The sequence below is a fragment of the Brettanomyces nanus genome, chromosome 4 (genome assembly GCF_011074865.1).
Source record: "Brettanomyces nanus chromosome 4, complete sequence".
NCBI classification, from domain to species: Eukaryota; Fungi; Ascomycota; class Pichiomycetes; order Pichiales; family Pichiaceae; genus Brettanomyces; species Brettanomyces nanus.
This window is the reverse complement of record NC_052377.1, coordinates 126,929-142,483: the sequence shown is the minus strand read 5'-3', so window position 1 is coordinate 142,483 and position 15,555 is coordinate 126,929. Positions and strand designations below refer to the sequence as shown.

Here is a 15,555-nt window from a genome sequence, read left to right as displayed (position 1 = left end):
ATTCAAAGGGGTAGTTGGCAAAGTAATTGTTTTATCACTCGAACAGAGACGTAAAAGAGAGAGGAAGCAAGTCCAAAGTCGTTTTAGAGTTTGCAGCGCTAAGTAAAAAATAGTGAAAAATTAAAAAGTTCAGCTTCCATTTCGCTTACTAATTCGTACCAGGAAAGTTTGGCAAGCGATCAGAGATTATTGCGAGTGGGATGCGGCCGTGGAATAAGGACAAGTGCACGGTGTAGTTCCAATAACTGTTCGTTATTCTGTTCAGCCCTTCTAGTGTCCAGTGTCTCCACGCGATGTTATTCCTATCTGGGTATCTATCGAAGCCACACTCATTCAATCGTAGGCGCGCATTGACTATTGTCCGATATCTTTCTCCGATATGCACTGACACAGCCGTGAGATATGTTTTTTTTTTTGTAACTCTGGCAAAATAACGGCTAGTTCATAAAAGAGAGGGGACTAAAGCTGGTAGGTCAGTTGTAGGTTTTCCTGGTGGTTTGAACGTTTGAAAAAATTGCATTGGCGGTGGCATTGACTTTGGCATTGGCATGCATCTTCTTTTTGTCGGTCGTCTAGTAGCTGATTCTTTACAGCACTGCTTCTCTATAGACCTGGATTCTGCCCGTCGTTGTGTCAGTTCACGTGGAATCACGAATGTAAAAATCACCTCTCAAATGCAGTGCTTAAGGTGTCGAGTCGATGTCGCGTCGCGATCGATCGACGCAACTATTGAATTATTGTATGAAAATTTATTTCTCTATCTTTTATTCTAACATACAAGATCTTCCCTATTCCTGTATTCCTCATCTCCAATGTCATTTGTTCTACCTGGTAATCAAATACAGGTCAAATCAGCGAATGTTGTGCTTGGTCCCAATGTGGATATTGCACCTGGCAGTATAAATGAAACAGTCCTTACACCCACTACTGCAGGTATGTTGAAGGTGAAAAAGGCTAATCCCCAGTCTTCTCTTTACTACGTCGAATCAAATACCAAGCGATATGTGCCACAAATCAATGATTTCGTCATTGGCGTTCTTTTTGGTGCCTTTGGAGAATATTTCAGAATTTCACTCAATAGTTTCAGTCCTCCAGTGCTCCTCAATCAGTACAGCTTTCCTAATGCCTCAAAAAAGAATAGACCTCGTTTGTCCAACGGTGATCTAGTATATGCTCGTGTGTCAGCTGTTGAAAGAAATGTGGATGTTGAACTTAGTTGTATAGATGCAACAACAGGAAAAGAAGGTGGGTTTGGTGTTCTTAGCGATGGGCTCGTTTTTGATGTTAAGTTGGCCTTCGCTAGATACCTACTCTTCAATTCTGACGCCGAGATTTTCACCCAGCTTGTGAAACGGTGTAAGTTTGAGATAGCCATCGGCGTTAATGGCAGAATATGGATCAAGACCGATGATATCAAGACTACTATTGCGTGTGTAAATGTCATCCGTAACAGCCAGAATTGGACTAAAGAGGAGCTTCCCGCAAAGATCGAAGATACCTTTAAGGTCCTTAAGACAAATTAAATACTTCTGATTGTACATTAGTTTATTATGATACTCTACTATCACCATGCGAGAATGGTGAGTTAAGTATGTCCTCGTTGTGTAGACCACCCACTAACGTTGATGTAGACGATGTGCTGGTCGTAGCAGGATGAATCTGGGGAGTGGAATTGGATATAGGCCGGGTTGAAGAATTTGCCGAACGCATTGAAGATGTTTCTGTTTTTTCATTCTTGTTTTGAAAGCTGGAATATGCTACCTCCTCCAGAACTGACATCGTGTTAGGCTTGAAATCTACATTTTCTGCACGTTCAGTATTTGTTTGGTCACTTTGTACGTACCTGACAGGAGCACTCTTTTTGAGTGGCACATCCGATAAAGCCTTCTCAACTTTCCATTCGTTCATACAGTCCACGAACTGTCCATAAAGAGACAAATCAGACTGAAGCACCGTCACTTTCAGTAGTTTGGAATATTCGTGGGAAAGCTGGTCAATTTTTGAAGATTCTGGTTGTCTCGACACCTCAATTTCTTTTCCTGCATTTATGCTCTTTCTGTAACACTCCATATCACTTTTCGATACTATTGGGTTGCAATTATAATGATTTTTGTGGATATCTGCCATAAATAAATCCTGAGAAGGTTTTACGGAATCCAAATACGTCTCATCAACAAAGTCAAAAGCTTTTTCGTCCATTGTTTGATTCGTAGCCTTTGTAATAATTGGCAACTTCTTGGTTTCCCTGATAGACCTACCGATCTCGTTCCCTATATTTCTAAGAATCTTATCGAAGTTCTCGTGACCCTTTTTAACCTTCTCGTATTCGTCATGACTAAATCTTAATTCCCTTAGATTGAAGGATGACAACTCAAGAGATTCATGCTCTGCCACTTCACTATCAGTGACTATTTGCCTTGCTTCATTCTCAAAATGCAGTCCCTGCTCTAATCTGCGCTCTCTGTGAGGTTTTCTTGATTTGAATGGCGATACAAGTTGTTTTGTAAGATCGGCCGAATCGACAGCAAGCTTATCATTGGTAAAAACACTGCTGTTATCCGTTGAGCTAACACTCAGACCCTGTGATCGGCTGGCTGGATTCATACTGAAACTGGAAACATTGGAGTTGTTGGCTGTATCTTGGTTGATATCTGCTGAATTGGTATTAGTGTTAGAACTGCCGCTGTATTGAAGAGTGGAATTCATGTTGAACTCAAACAATTCGCTGAAGGAGGTCAATTCCCTTGGCAGGTATTTATTGTTCCAATAGTTATCATAGAATCCCGGAATAGGTTCAATTTTAAAAGCAGTCAACTCTTCAATTCTCGTAAAAAACGCCCCCTTGCGTTCCACTTGCAACTCTAGTAGCTCCTTTTTCTGGTTATCCAAGTTACAATCGGAGAACCAATGGGTATAGCTGGGTCTATAATTTAAACTAACTCCAACATAATTGTTATGAAGGTAGTAATCTGTGTTTAAGTCCCATAGCATAGGATGACCTTCCTTGTAGACGTAGTTTCCCAAAAACAAGTTGATGGCATCCTGTCTTTGTGCATCCATAAACGAATTACTATAGAATCTCTTGACACTTTCGATCATATCTCTTGAGTGGGAGCTCCATTGGTTGATCTTTCGATAAGTCTGTAGAGTGTTCACAAGATGCGATCCTCCGTATTGTAGAGCGATGGTATCACCGTGATCATGAAACAACTCAGTCCATATATTGATGGCATCTGAGTCATACTCTAGATATTTCTGGTTTATGAAACCCAAAGCATGCAATTGATGGCCTAACGCTCTTTTACCAATGACAAATTGGGCAGCATTAGTTCTATCCAAGCAATCGATGCAGTTAGTTCTGCATATACCTTGCTGAAGCTGCGTCGTTTCCAACGTTTTACCGTTGTGAAAAAAGCCTGTTGACGAAACAGTATGCTCACTATAGTTCTCCAACCAAGCAATCACGTCCTGGTCATGGCTTTTGGATGCTCTCGACATATCCCATGCGGTATATTCAATTTGTTTCTCCTCAGGAAGGAACCGATTCAAATAATGGATGCAGTTTTCAAACTCGGTAAGTAGTTTCGTCTCCCTAGGAGTCTTTTCCTTCTGCTTGATTAAATTGAGAATCTGAACCGGGGCACCATACCTTTTGAAAAGGTTGTCAAAATGTAGAGCTGCGGCAGAATAAAATGGATCGATAACGTTCAATTCAATGGGAGGTTTTGTCATTCGAATATTAGGAGCAGTAGCCTGCGACCATGATAGTGGAATAGAACCACGATGCTGGACAAACGAGGTGTATCTCGGATTGTTAAAAAAGCCTGCTGCGGGATCATGAAATGATGAAGTAAGCATGTCTGTAACTATTTGCTCTGTTTCTACTTCATTGGCCACGTTTCCGCTATCGTTCACACCCCTCTTAAAGAATCTTGCACCTGCAAAATGATGCGATCTCCTAGCTATCAAAGTAACGTATACCTCGGCATCAAAGATGGAAATCTTGATCTGGTCAACGAATCCATGAATAATCGGTTGAAACCAATCGTAGACGCGATCAAAATTAGTCAGAGCAAGTTCCAATAAATGCGAATTCCATACAAACCGATCGTTATACAACTCATGGACAGAGTCATTTTCGAATAGACCCAGAGACCGTGTCTTCTGCCTCAGACAGTTGACCTGTAATGTATTGGTCAAATCATAGGTATAACTGTAGTAGAAAGTCTTGCTTAAATCAATGCTGAGGAAAGTCTGAAGATACCTAGACTCCTCGGAGTTCCTGGCAGGTTTTCTCTGATTGTCTGACATGGGAATCAACTCTGTGGCATCAATATGGTACAAATAATGGCCACCTAGTATAGCCACCGGCCTTCTTTTCGTTACCACAAGCAAATAGTAGTATTTGGTAAACCTTATGAAGCCCAAAAGTCCCACTGCAGTAATTTTCTTGGTCAATCCACCTTCGCTGGACTCCTCCAATCCATTGAGAACATCAATGATTTCTGTTCTATTGAAATACACATTATCTTCCATAATAATCAATTTCTCGGGCGAAGTCAAATCGATCTCAATGATTCTGAACATCGTTTCTCTCGTGTTACTTCCCACAACGTACATCCTTCGACTTGTCACATACACGGTATATTTAGTAAGGCCAAATTTTCTAGCCTTAGTTGTCATCGGCTGTTGTTGTGGCTGCATTTGAGAGCCTTCAGCAGAGACACCTTGGATAGACGTATGACCAACTTCAAGAGATGCATCGTTGGTTTCTGTTGATTCTACAACAGAATTGTTACGGGATTCTGGCATTATCAACAGGAATTGAACAAAAGAAGAAGTGATCAAAAAGACGTTACTCCTTTATCCAGCTTATCGCGAAATAAAGTGACATCATAGATACATAGTTATGAGTTTTTCCAATCCTTTCAAAGGATATAATATTGTAGTTATATAGAATAGCGGAATAAATAGCGTTAACCAAAGGATCATCAGCGTTCTTTCGTGAACAATAAGTTGATCGGAACTTTGTTTTGCCTAGTTTTATTTTCCTCAATTGTCGGCACCGTCATAATCAAGAACACAGCCCTTGGAGGCATCGGACACTAATTTGCAGTATTTAAACAAGAACCCTCTCGTGTATTTTAAGGCAGGCTTCTTCCAGAGCTTTCTTCTCTGGGACATAATCTCTTGTGACACATTCAAATCTATGCTGTTGTTATCGGCATCAATGACGATTTCGTCACCATCTTCAGCAAGACCAATTGGGCCTCCTTCATATGCCTCAGGCACGATATGGCCAATCAAAAAACCATGGGAGCCTCCGGAGAATCTACCATCCGTAAGCAATGCACAATCCTGTCCAAGACCATATCCCATAAGGGCAGAAGATGGCTTCAACATCTCCGGCATACCTGGACCACCCTTAGGTCCCTGGTATCTAATAATGACCACAGTTTTCTCTCCTTTCTTAATCTCACCTTTTTCTAAAGCATGAATGAACCCACTTTCATCGTCAAACACCCTGGCTTTACCCTTGAAGTAAGTGCCTTCGTGACCAGTGATCTTGGCAACGGATCCATCTGGAGCGAGAGTGCCTCTTAAGATCTGCAAATGTCCTGTCTTCTTGATCGGATTCGAAACAGGTCTTATCACGTCTTGTCCATCTGGAAGATCCTTATATTGTGCGAGGTTCTCCTTCAAAGTCTTACCAGTAACGGTCATGCCATCTCCGGTAATTATACCCTCCTTAAGCAAGTATTTCATCACAGCAGGAGTGCCTCCTAGTTGGGCCAACTCAGCCATAACATGAGTACCAGAAGGCTTGAAGTCACCTAACAATGGGGTGTTGTCTGAAATCTTCTGGAAGTCATCGATGGTCAATTTGATGCCAGCAGTGTGTGCTATAGCAATTAGATGAAGAACAGCATTGGTTGAACCACCAACGGCAATTATATATGCAATAGCGTTCTTGAAAGCCTGTCTGGTCATGATATCACGAGGTCTGATATCTTCAATGATCAATTTCTTGATAGCTTCACCAACGTTGAGACATTCGGCCTTCTTTGCGTCGGAAATGGCTGCAGAAGACGAAGACGTTGGCAATGACATGCCCATCACCTCAGATGCAGAGGCGAGGGTATTTGCCGTGTACATACCACCACAAGATCCTGGCCCTGGGCAAGCATGACGTATAATATCTTCTCTTTGGTCTTCACTGATGTCGTGTGCCAAATAAGCACCATATGATTGGAAGGCAGAAACCACATCCAATTTGTCACCAACGCCGGCACAACTGCCCTTTCCAGGTAAAATAGTACCACCGTAAACCATAATGGATGGCTTGTTGTGTCTAGCAAAGGCCATCAAAACACCGGGCATGTTCTTATCACAGCCAGGGATACCGATGTTGGCATCATAGTGTTGACCTTGCATGATAGTCTCGAAAGAATCGGCAATGACCTCACGCGAGGGTAAAGAATATCTCATACCGGTAGTACCCATAGACATACCGTCAGACACACCAACGGTATTGAATTGCATACCCTTAAGACCGGCCTTTTCAACGGAATCTCTGCACAGATTGTTCAAGCCAAGCAAGTGCATGTTACAAGGGTTACCGGACCACCAGCACGAGCCAATACCAACTTGGCCCTTACTGAAGTCCTCCTTCTTGAAACCTGTAGCATAGAGCTGAGCCTGACCGGCACCATTGGATTTTGGTTCGGTGATGATCCACGAATACTTGTTAAATTTGGTCTTTCGTCCTTCACCTTCCTCTTCGCATTGAACCCTCGATGTAGAAAAATGAAGCCTAGAACTACAGCGGATGGCAGATGATGCCTTCGTAGTGGCTCTAGAAGCAGTTGACAACATGGAACTCATGATTTTCTGATGGTATCAGCAAAATACTGCAAAGTTTTCTAGCAAAACAAATGGCTAATCAATAGTTGTTATACGTAAAGTGGTGATAATATGACTGATGATTGATCTTTTAGCGAGAAGCTCTGTGGAGAAAAAATTTTTAATATTTTTCTGCCCGTTAACGGAGCTAAATAGCGGCCAATAGTAGATTAGGAATATGTAAGGAGTTCCAGATAAACAGAATTATATTAGACAGTACTATGAAAGTCATTGATGCATTGAGCCGTATCTCTTGCAGTATTCAAGAGAACCTTCAAGCGCGCACCTTTGCAGGCTTCTGGTTCTCTTATCGATCGGCACGTTGGCTGGTAGGAAAAGTTTGTGTCCATCACTTTCCTTGCCACTATAAATACTCAATATGTAACTTAGGACATTTTTCAAAAAGATGATCTTTACGGTTCGGTCGGCTTCGCTAATTGTGAGCCCCATGTAATCTGTAAATGCTGCGGATGAAGATGGTGAGGTGATGTTCCAGAAGGGTATACTGTTTGGAGTTAGCACATTAGGACCAGACGAATCACAGCTGGTCGATCTTCCGTCAAATGAAAGCACGTCCAGGCCGAAGTCGATACTCTCTGTCATAAGATCGATTCGATAGGTACCATCCACCATGACGAGGAGGTAGAGCGTCGGTCTATAAAATGCGCTAGCACAGCCGCACTTCCAAGCATGTGTCTTAGCGAAAGCCACATACAGTTTGACGTTGTGTAGCGGATCTTTCTTCAATTCTGGAAGCTGTCTCACGATTTCCATCGGAACCGCCATCAAATTCGTTCCTCCACGTAGTGCGATCTTATTTGATGCTATCATACCCGTTCCGTAGCCATCATCTTGAATCTTGTCGCACTTACCGTTGTCCAATCTGCATCTGAACACCACCAGTGGATCCAATCCGTACAAGAAACTGATATATTCAGGATTCTTCGTGTCCTCGAAGAATGGAACCCAATTCTTTTCCACTGCTTTGATAGTCAACGAGCTGCTTCCACTATGCCTAAACTGTAATATTGTCACTTTATGAGAGGCGTTTGATTTTGGCTTCCGGAGTGGGAAGGCAGCATACATCGAGCGTCTTCTTAGCCCACTAAACATATTGAATAATACCACAGGTTCATTATTTCCTGTTTCACTTGGTTTATAAATGATCCTTGGATCCTCTGGTCCCAGCATATTTCCTTTTGATTTAACTTCTAATGGAATGTCCATAAAAGAAGGGAATTTCACAGAGATATGATCCAATATTTCGGCTGAATGCTTGTTTGACGTTCCCAATACAGATATCTTTCTCAATGCTCTATCTGCATCGATATCAGTTGCGTCATGATATCTGATCCTTCTTCCTTTCAACTCTTTCCACTCATTGTCGTATAGCTGCATTCTCACTAACGATATTAGAGGTGCATCGCGCTTTGTGGGAGCATACATTATACGGCTTACCATCATATAGCACTCCTCGTCTGGAAGCCAGATAGCTGATCCAGAAAGTCTGTACCAATGAGATGGATCAAGTTTGCCTTTATCTTTAAGACTGGGTATATTTTCCTCAAGTCCCGAGTTCTCTAGATATTCAGTAATATCTTCCAGAAGGCTTTTATCACTCAAGGGTATAGGATCAGTATGTTCGACCTTATGATCTTCTGGAACGTTATATTGAATAGAATAGGAAAGCTTCTCGCAATCACTAGAAAAGTCCTCCAAATTACCAGTAAACGCTTGCAAATCGTCCAGGACTCTGTAATTCCTCTCTGTAACAACGTTGGTTGCACCTCCTCCTAAAAGGGAATATCTCTCCTTAAGAGCTTTGCGTCTCATTGGCCTCATATGCAACTTCTTGAGTGCATTATCGATTAGCTCGGGTTTAATCACTTGAGGAACCTCTATATCGTCCCTATCCGGGTTGAAATCTCCCCTAACAGGCCGCTTAATTGGCTGGTAAAAAAAATCTTCCTCCTCTGACTTTGAGCTCTTCAATGTTCGGTCCTTCTGGTGCAGGGGAAAAGCCGGCCCAGAACTACTCCTGCTGTCATCCTGCAACTTTTCACTCATTTTCTCGATTCTATCAATGGGCCAAAGAACATATATAAGTGCCATGAAACTCAATACCAAAAGAAGCCTTCGGACACGAGGTCTGTAGCGAAGGTTTAGATATGGTACAAGCATTGGTAAGCTTAATACAAGAAAAGCATCTACCTAGAAGAGTACCGAAGTAAGTGTCTTGTCCGAATTAAGACGTGAAAGAAAAATAGAAAAAAAATTGTGCCGAAATTCGGAAAATCCAAAATTAGGAAGCCCGTGGTAAAAGTCAATGGAGGCTTCAAATCGCGAGCCAAAAGAAGGTAAATACTATAAATATCTCGAGAATTGTCAAAAAGTTTTAAGCAAAGCTGTAGAGTTATTGATCACATGGGCAGAGGCTTCAAATAATGAAGGTGATGAAGTTATAATTACGTTAACTTTAAAATTTCTTTGTAAATTATTTCAAGAAAAATGAAAAGTTGGGACTAGTGGAGATGGTGTAATCGGGCTAAGCGCTCAAAGAGTAATCCATCCGTTTTGGGAATTAACGGGATTTGTTTTTTGTAGATAATATTGTTTGTTGTAGTCTATTCCTTATTTCTTTTACTTATTGTGCTTTCATGACTACACATTCTGAACCAATAAGGCCAAATAGGACTCTGATGTTGACTACTTCAAGTAGCAGTCTTGGGAGACACGTTCATAGTGGAAATGGAAGAGGTGATCGTGGAGGTAACGATATAACTATTGGCGCGATTGTTGAGAATATTCGAAATAACACGCATAGTAGTACTGTATTTTCCGGCAATACCAATAGAGAACGAAGGGAGAGACAATTGGCTCATGCTTTGACTGTGATTTCTGCATCTTTTGAACCTCCTCATCATTATGTTGACGATATTAGAGAGTTCGTTCAAAATCAATGTGAAATGTCTTCAAATCATGAATGGTGGGGCAGAGTTATATTTGGGACTCCATTTGAGGTATTTCGATGGCTATGGCATTACGTTATACTAGAAATACATATATTCTACAATATCGGCCTACTATATTACTCTGTGATTTCCACTCCTGCGATAGTTTACTATGTCGCGGGCATGTCATTTTTTTGGATCAAGATCGTTTACGAGATATACAGAGACGTACTTCATAGGGATGATCCCATATATCGATCCATTCTTCCCATAGAACTTTCTCTTGCTGCAACAATCAGTGCATCCATTGGATTCATTGTTAAATTGAAGCTGCAAAATGGCCTAATTACTGAGTCCTGGTGGAACCCGAATTAGGAAATTCAATTCCAACCAAAACGCGAAAGCCAATAGAAAACTACAAATAAGCTCCATCAAAGTTGTTTATTCAAAGTAAGTTCATTTAGTGACAAACATGCCAAGAAGAAAGGGCTCTAAAAAGAAAAGTGCAACCACTGGTAGAAAGAGAATCACAAGGAGTTCGAAGAAGGTGGTGGAAGAAAAGTCTCCTAAGGCGGAAGAGGAAGCAAAGGTAGAAGGTATTGACAAGGGCGAAGATATGAGTAATAAGGAGCCTACAAAGCCGATCGAGGAGCCTAAGGAGGCGATTGAGGAGCCTGAGGGGCCCAAGGAGCCGATCAAGGAACCCTTCAAGGAACCCATCAAGAACCAGGTCAACGAACCCATCAACGCACCCACCGTGGAACCCACTATGGAATCCACCAAGGAACCCACCCGACGATCAATTAACAATCTGCTTTCAGAATCAAAGAAACACGAACATCCTCATGACAATGATAACGATAATCCAGAAACCCCCACCAAAAAAAGACAGATCAACAGACTCTCTATGGGACATGCACACCTTCCTACAGAGGCTTCTGTCTCCCAGCTATTTCAACGACGCGATATGAAAGAACTAACCAATCTGTCTCAAAGTTTAATGAGAAAATCCGAGAAAACATTTCAGGATTACAAGAAACTGGCAGAGAAACGTGCCAAGAGTGCCGAATCAATCATATCAAAGCTCAGTAGCGAGAATTCAATTTTAAGGAATAGAATTAAGGATATGAGAAGCGAGTCTAGGCCTCATAATGAAGTAGAACAGTTGAAAAAACGTATAGAAACACTGAAGAAAACCGAAATGAATAAAAACGAGGAAATGGAGAAGCTTAGAACAAGGAAAGAAGAGGTAGAAGCTCAATTGGAAGAAGCATTGAAGGAATTTGATCTTTTTGACTCTAAACAGGAGATTATAGAACTCCTTTCAGGAGCTTCGTGCGTTGCATACGAAGAGAATCAAAAGAGTATTATATTTCGATTGAGACAAACTGGAGAGATCTGTACATTATTCTATGAATTGGTAATTAGCAAAAGTGGACTGGGAGAATTGGTATACATCCCCCTTTTGGAAAAGCCCAAGGAGTGGGAAGAAACCGAGGAGATTGACTGGGAAACAAATTTGGTCAACTCCAGAAAGGTTCTGCCTGAGTATTTGATGGATAACTTGACCTTTCCTTCCAATACGCTGCGTAATTTTTACACAAAAATAGCTAGATCGGTCAGTAAGGGAAGAATATAGTCTATTAATCTAATGTATTATCTATTAAGGGGATATGGACCAGCTACCATTTTTGTTGAGCGTCAACTTCAACGACTTCAAAAAGCTCTTCTTGTCTAAATTCTTGTCACTTTTATGCACTTTCTTGAACACCTTATATAAAGACATTGGCACATCCTTCTTGACGAATTTAGACAACTCCAGCGAACCCTTGATTTGGGGCTTGATCTTAGACTTTTGATCAGACTCACCATTTTTCGGGCTCAGCATCTGCTTCGGCTTTTGCTTTTGCGGCTGTTGCTTCTTCTTTCCTTTATAAAAACCCTTCTGATATTTCTCGGCTTCTGATACGCAACTGGTGTGGCTCACATAGTCATTATTGTCGAAAGTCTTTTGACAATCAAGACAAGTGAAGTATGCACCGCTGCATATTCTTTGATGCTGGGCACATTTCTTCTTTTGCACAGTTTCGTTACAGACTTCGCAGGAAAACGACACCATTATGAGGAATAATAGGGAGTAAAGAGAGTGAATGAAGTAAAGTAATAATGACTTTTTGAAACCTGAAAAATCTGAAAAATCTGAAATATCTGAAATATCTGAAAAATCTGAAAAATCCCCAAATTATAAAACCTTCAAAACCCGGAACCCTTCAAAACCCGGAAATCAATTCGAGTACTCCTATTTTACTCATAATAACCTTTCATTAAAATTATTCACAATGCTAGAAGTGATAACTTCTATGCAACTGATCTTTATACATGACTGAAAATGATTCTCCTACTTCACCATACATTTTCGGTTTCTCCAGGTAGTCTCTCGACCCTCTTAGGCTCATAGTCTTTACTATCGTCCATCAATCCTTGAAGTTTATAGTATTCATCGTTGATATTGACCTTCCGCTTCTTTATGTTAGCCAACTTTAAAGCCTCATCCTCATCCAATTCTTTGACCCTAGCGTCTCTTCTTTCAAATCTTAGTGACGTAAGGTTGGTCATGAAAATTGAAGCAAACGCAAGAGAAAGCATCATCGGTAGCCCCATATACAAGAAAGAGTTCTTCTTCACAAGTCTCTGATATTTCCCCACAAACGACTTTTCAAATTCAGCCTGGCTTCTCTTCGATCGAAATGTATGATCACCAAATGCTCCCATAACTTATAGTGCTTTAAGAAGAAAGACACTCCTGCGCCTACGATAAGCTAAGCGTCCGTGAGAATCACCTCTTTTTCATTTTCATTTTTCAAGGCAGTGCAACGATGAACTCTATTCTATCTATTAATCCTTTATTAATCTATATGTACTTAAACTAGTTTACAAGAGGTTCATCACTCTATCAAACAATGCCTCCACTGACAACCCTTCCATATTCTCAAGAACAGGTTCCAAAGAATCCGGATTAAGAGTTCTACGAGTGAATAGCTCTTCGTCGTCTTCAATAGTACTCACCGACTTGTTGGCTGATTCTTTTGCGACCTTGGCCACTATCTGGGCATTGCTTAGCAATGTATTCATCTCGTAAGCCTTATCCAACTGTTTCTTTTCCTCTTCTTCAAATAAGAATTTGCTTGTCACAGCGTTTAGAATACCCACTTTAGCGTCTATGTCAAGGAGAACAAATCCAGAATGTCCTTTTGAATACTTCACGCATGATATAGGTGATGAATGGTCGGCAATGTACACTGGTTTCAACTTAGACGGCTCAAAAACAAAGATTCGAGACCGTAGTGGATATGTTAAAGAGCTGCTTTCCTGTGTCTGGTCTGAATGTGAATAGTAATTCACACAGAAGCAAACCAAGTTTCTATCATCATCCACCGCCAATAAACTTTTACCTCCAATCGGACTATGGACTCTCACACAAAGCTGGTTTATCTGATAGGTAAGCAAATTGAAAGAGATCAGTCTTTCTTTAGTAAGCATTATCAAGTTGTAACCGACAATTTTCAGAGCTCTTATACGGCCATCTGCTAGAGATGGTAAGGGTGTTTCTTTAATTTCCTCAAAGTTGTTCACATCCACCAATGTGATGGCATTTTCCTGACCCACAACGATGACAGAAGCATCTCCAGACCAGGATATATCAATACTTGTGGTCTCCAAACGACCATTGCCGCTCCTAAACTTTCTCAAAGTCCAAGCGGTTTGCTCCAATTTCTTATTTCCTAGCTTTGCATATATCTCTTTGGGGATTCTTGGTCTCCAGAGTCTGAGTCCACCTTTGGTATCTGCTGTAACAAAGGCTAAACCTCCACAATATGTCACCGGGGCAGAAATAATTGATGCAATTGGAACAGAGCTTCCATGCGGATCAATTATTTTGGTGCAGAGTTCCCAGTGCGGGTTGTCCGACAAGGACGTAGATGAGCTGGCTATATATTTCCAAAACTTAAGTGAATACTTCACATCGTTCTCAGACATGAGATGGTCCAACTTTGGTGTAGCTAACTTGTCGAATGTACACATCCAATTACCGTCTTGAGTAAAGGCAAAATGATCAATACTGGGGTCCTGGATAGACGTTTCGCTCCTCACTTTACCTTGTTGAAGAGTTCGGGCCATAGTAGTGACAAAGACTTGATCATTTTTCACAATATCATAGACTTGAATACGAGCTCCTGAGGGTAAATACATGGATTTAGTTGTAGGATGAATCTCAAAATCGGTCGTAAAGTTATGTCTGATCTTCGTTAGACTTTCCTCATCCAATTGAATATCCAGTTTTTTCATTCTGCGATCATCTCTTTGGATAGTCTTATCTAAGTTTGTGGAAAAGTGAGGTCTGAGGCCGTTGACATCCAACTTTGAGGAAAGATCAAGAGCATTAAGTACAAGAAACTCCATATACTTTTCGTCTGATGTGTTTCCGTCAGACAACTCTAAGGTAATTCCGTAGAGTTGACCAATACGATCATCAATGGTTATTTGATTGATGCAACCATTTAATCTAGGAAGAAATTGCTGCTTTTCAGTGTCAAGTTGCCAAAACACTAACACCTTTTCTATACCACCTGAAATGAGGTAGCTACCATCAGAATTGAACTCAACCGCTTTAACTTGATCAACGTGCCATTTTAGGAGTCGTTGCTCGCTGTGTGAAGTTAGATATAGTAGCTGAATCACACCAGAAACAGTTCCGAGAGCAGCCATTGGTGCTTCACCATTCGAAATGGCTACACTGCAAATGGTACTTTTATAAGCAAATGGTATTTGATGTAGATTGACTTGAACTTGATTTTCAGATTCTACCAAGGATGTATAGTACACGTCACTGGTATTAGTAACAAAGACAAGACTCTTTCCGTCAGTGGACTTATTGAAAAGAAGAACATTATCGACAGTTGCTAACTCTTCAGAAGAGACTTCTTCTTTAATGGAGATCTTGATCAAAGAACGAGAATGTGCGGAATGCAAAGATGTTGTTGGTTTTCCAAATATCAGAAGAAACTCATCTTCCTTGTCATTAAAGTTGACCAATTTAAGAATCTGGCCAAAGCTGTTCTTTCCATCACTTTCAATGGTTTTAACAGAATAGTTTTTCACTATAGCATTGGTTAGGGATTTGTCCCTCCAGTTCACAGCCAATATTTCATTCGAGGAAGTGAACAAATAAAGTAAACAGGAATTAGCATTGCTTAATTTGGAGTCAACTACATCGGAAAGATCTCTATTTAATTTGATGCTCCGTATACTCTGCCTTGTTGAAAGAGAATACACTCTGAGATGAGTTTTGAAGATAGCTATGGCGAATTTTCCATCTGGAGTTATCACATGACCTCTGGAAAGCAATTTACCTCCAGAATTAAACGCAAGATTCCAATCAGCGGTGACCATGATCGATAAGTGGGCAGATATGTAGATGAACAAGGGTGATATCTTGATAAAAGGATTCAAGACTCAAATTTTTTTTTAGATTTTTTTTTTTAATTTTTTTTTTTAATTTTTTCTCTGAAAAAAGCCGAATTTTCAGTTTCCCCAAAAATTGTGTTACCCGGCATGAAAGAAAATTTTGACTAACAAGACTAACGACTATTAGATTCACACGGTGCTTTCCTCATTGAATTCATCTCGAGGAACGTTGGAC

At 40.8% G+C, this 15,555-nt stretch overlaps 8 protein-coding genes across 8 annotated transcripts; 2 read left to right on the top strand and 6 right to left on the bottom strand.

Moving 5' to 3' along the window:
• Positions 1-812: 812 nt before the first annotated feature.
• On the top strand, positions 813-1,523 carry FOA43_003279 (uncharacterized protein; the record flags this gene model as incomplete). Its single annotated transcript, XM_038923530.1, has 1 exon — positions 813-1,523. One exon carries the CDS (start codon positions 813-815, stop codon positions 1,521-1,523), a length of 711 nt encoding a protein of 236 aa, XP_038779458.1.
• Positions 1,524-1,548: 25 nt separating this feature from the next.
• FIG4 (phosphatidylinositol-3,5-bisphosphate 5-phosphatase) lies at positions 1,549-4,812 on the bottom strand (the record flags this gene model as incomplete). The annotated part of the gene is made up of 1 exon (XM_038923529.1): positions 1,549-4,812. The coding sequence occupies one exon, from the start codon at positions 4,810-4,812 to the stop codon at positions 1,549-1,551; it is 3,264 nt and encodes a 1,087-aa protein (XP_038779457.1).
• Positions 4,813-5,052: 240 nt separating this feature from the next.
• On the bottom strand, positions 5,053-6,885 carry ILV3 (dihydroxy-acid dehydratase ilv3; the record flags this gene model as incomplete). Its single annotated transcript, XM_038923528.1, has 1 exon — positions 5,053-6,885. The coding sequence occupies one exon, from the start codon at positions 6,883-6,885 to the stop codon at positions 5,053-5,055; it is 1,833 nt and encodes a 610-aa protein (XP_038779456.1).
• A 54-nt stretch (positions 6,886-6,939) lies between these two features.
• On the bottom strand, positions 6,940-8,970 carry FOA43_003276 (uncharacterized protein; the record flags this gene model as incomplete). Its single annotated transcript, XM_038923527.1, has 2 exons — positions 6,940-7,007; positions 7,410-8,970. The coding sequence occupies 2 exons, from the start codon at positions 8,968-8,970 to the stop codon at positions 6,940-6,942; spliced, it is 1,629 nt and encodes a 542-aa protein (XP_038779455.1).
• A 1,356-nt stretch (positions 8,971-10,326) lies between these two features.
• FOA43_003275 (uncharacterized protein) lies at positions 10,327-11,493 on the top strand (the record flags this gene model as incomplete). The annotated part of the gene is made up of 1 exon (XM_038923526.1): positions 10,327-11,493. One exon carries the CDS (start codon positions 10,327-10,329, stop codon positions 11,491-11,493), a length of 1,167 nt encoding a protein of 388 aa, XP_038779454.1.
• A 24-nt stretch (positions 11,494-11,517) lies between these two features.
• FOA43_003274 (uncharacterized protein) lies at positions 11,518-11,849 on the bottom strand (the record flags this gene model as incomplete). The annotated part of the gene is given in 2 exon segments (XM_038923525.1): positions 11,518-11,827; positions 11,842-11,849. The coding sequence occupies 2 exon segments, from the start codon at positions 11,847-11,849 to the stop codon at positions 11,518-11,520; spliced, it is 318 nt and encodes a 105-aa protein (XP_038779453.1).
• Positions 11,850-12,188: 339 nt separating this feature from the next.
• Positions 12,189-12,626, bottom strand: FOA43_003273 (uncharacterized protein; the record flags this gene model as incomplete). The annotated part of the gene is made up of 2 exons (XM_038923524.1): positions 12,189-12,212; positions 12,267-12,626. 2 exons carry the CDS (start codon positions 12,624-12,626, stop codon positions 12,189-12,191), a joined length of 384 nt encoding a protein of 127 aa, XP_038779452.1.
• A 159-nt stretch (positions 12,627-12,785) lies between these two features.
• Positions 12,786-15,305, bottom strand: FOA43_003272 (uncharacterized protein; the record flags this gene model as incomplete). Its single annotated transcript, XM_038923523.1, has 1 exon — positions 12,786-15,305. One exon carries the CDS (start codon positions 15,303-15,305, stop codon positions 12,786-12,788), a length of 2,520 nt encoding a protein of 839 aa, XP_038779451.1.
• Between the last annotated feature and the right edge of the window lie 250 nt (positions 15,306-15,555).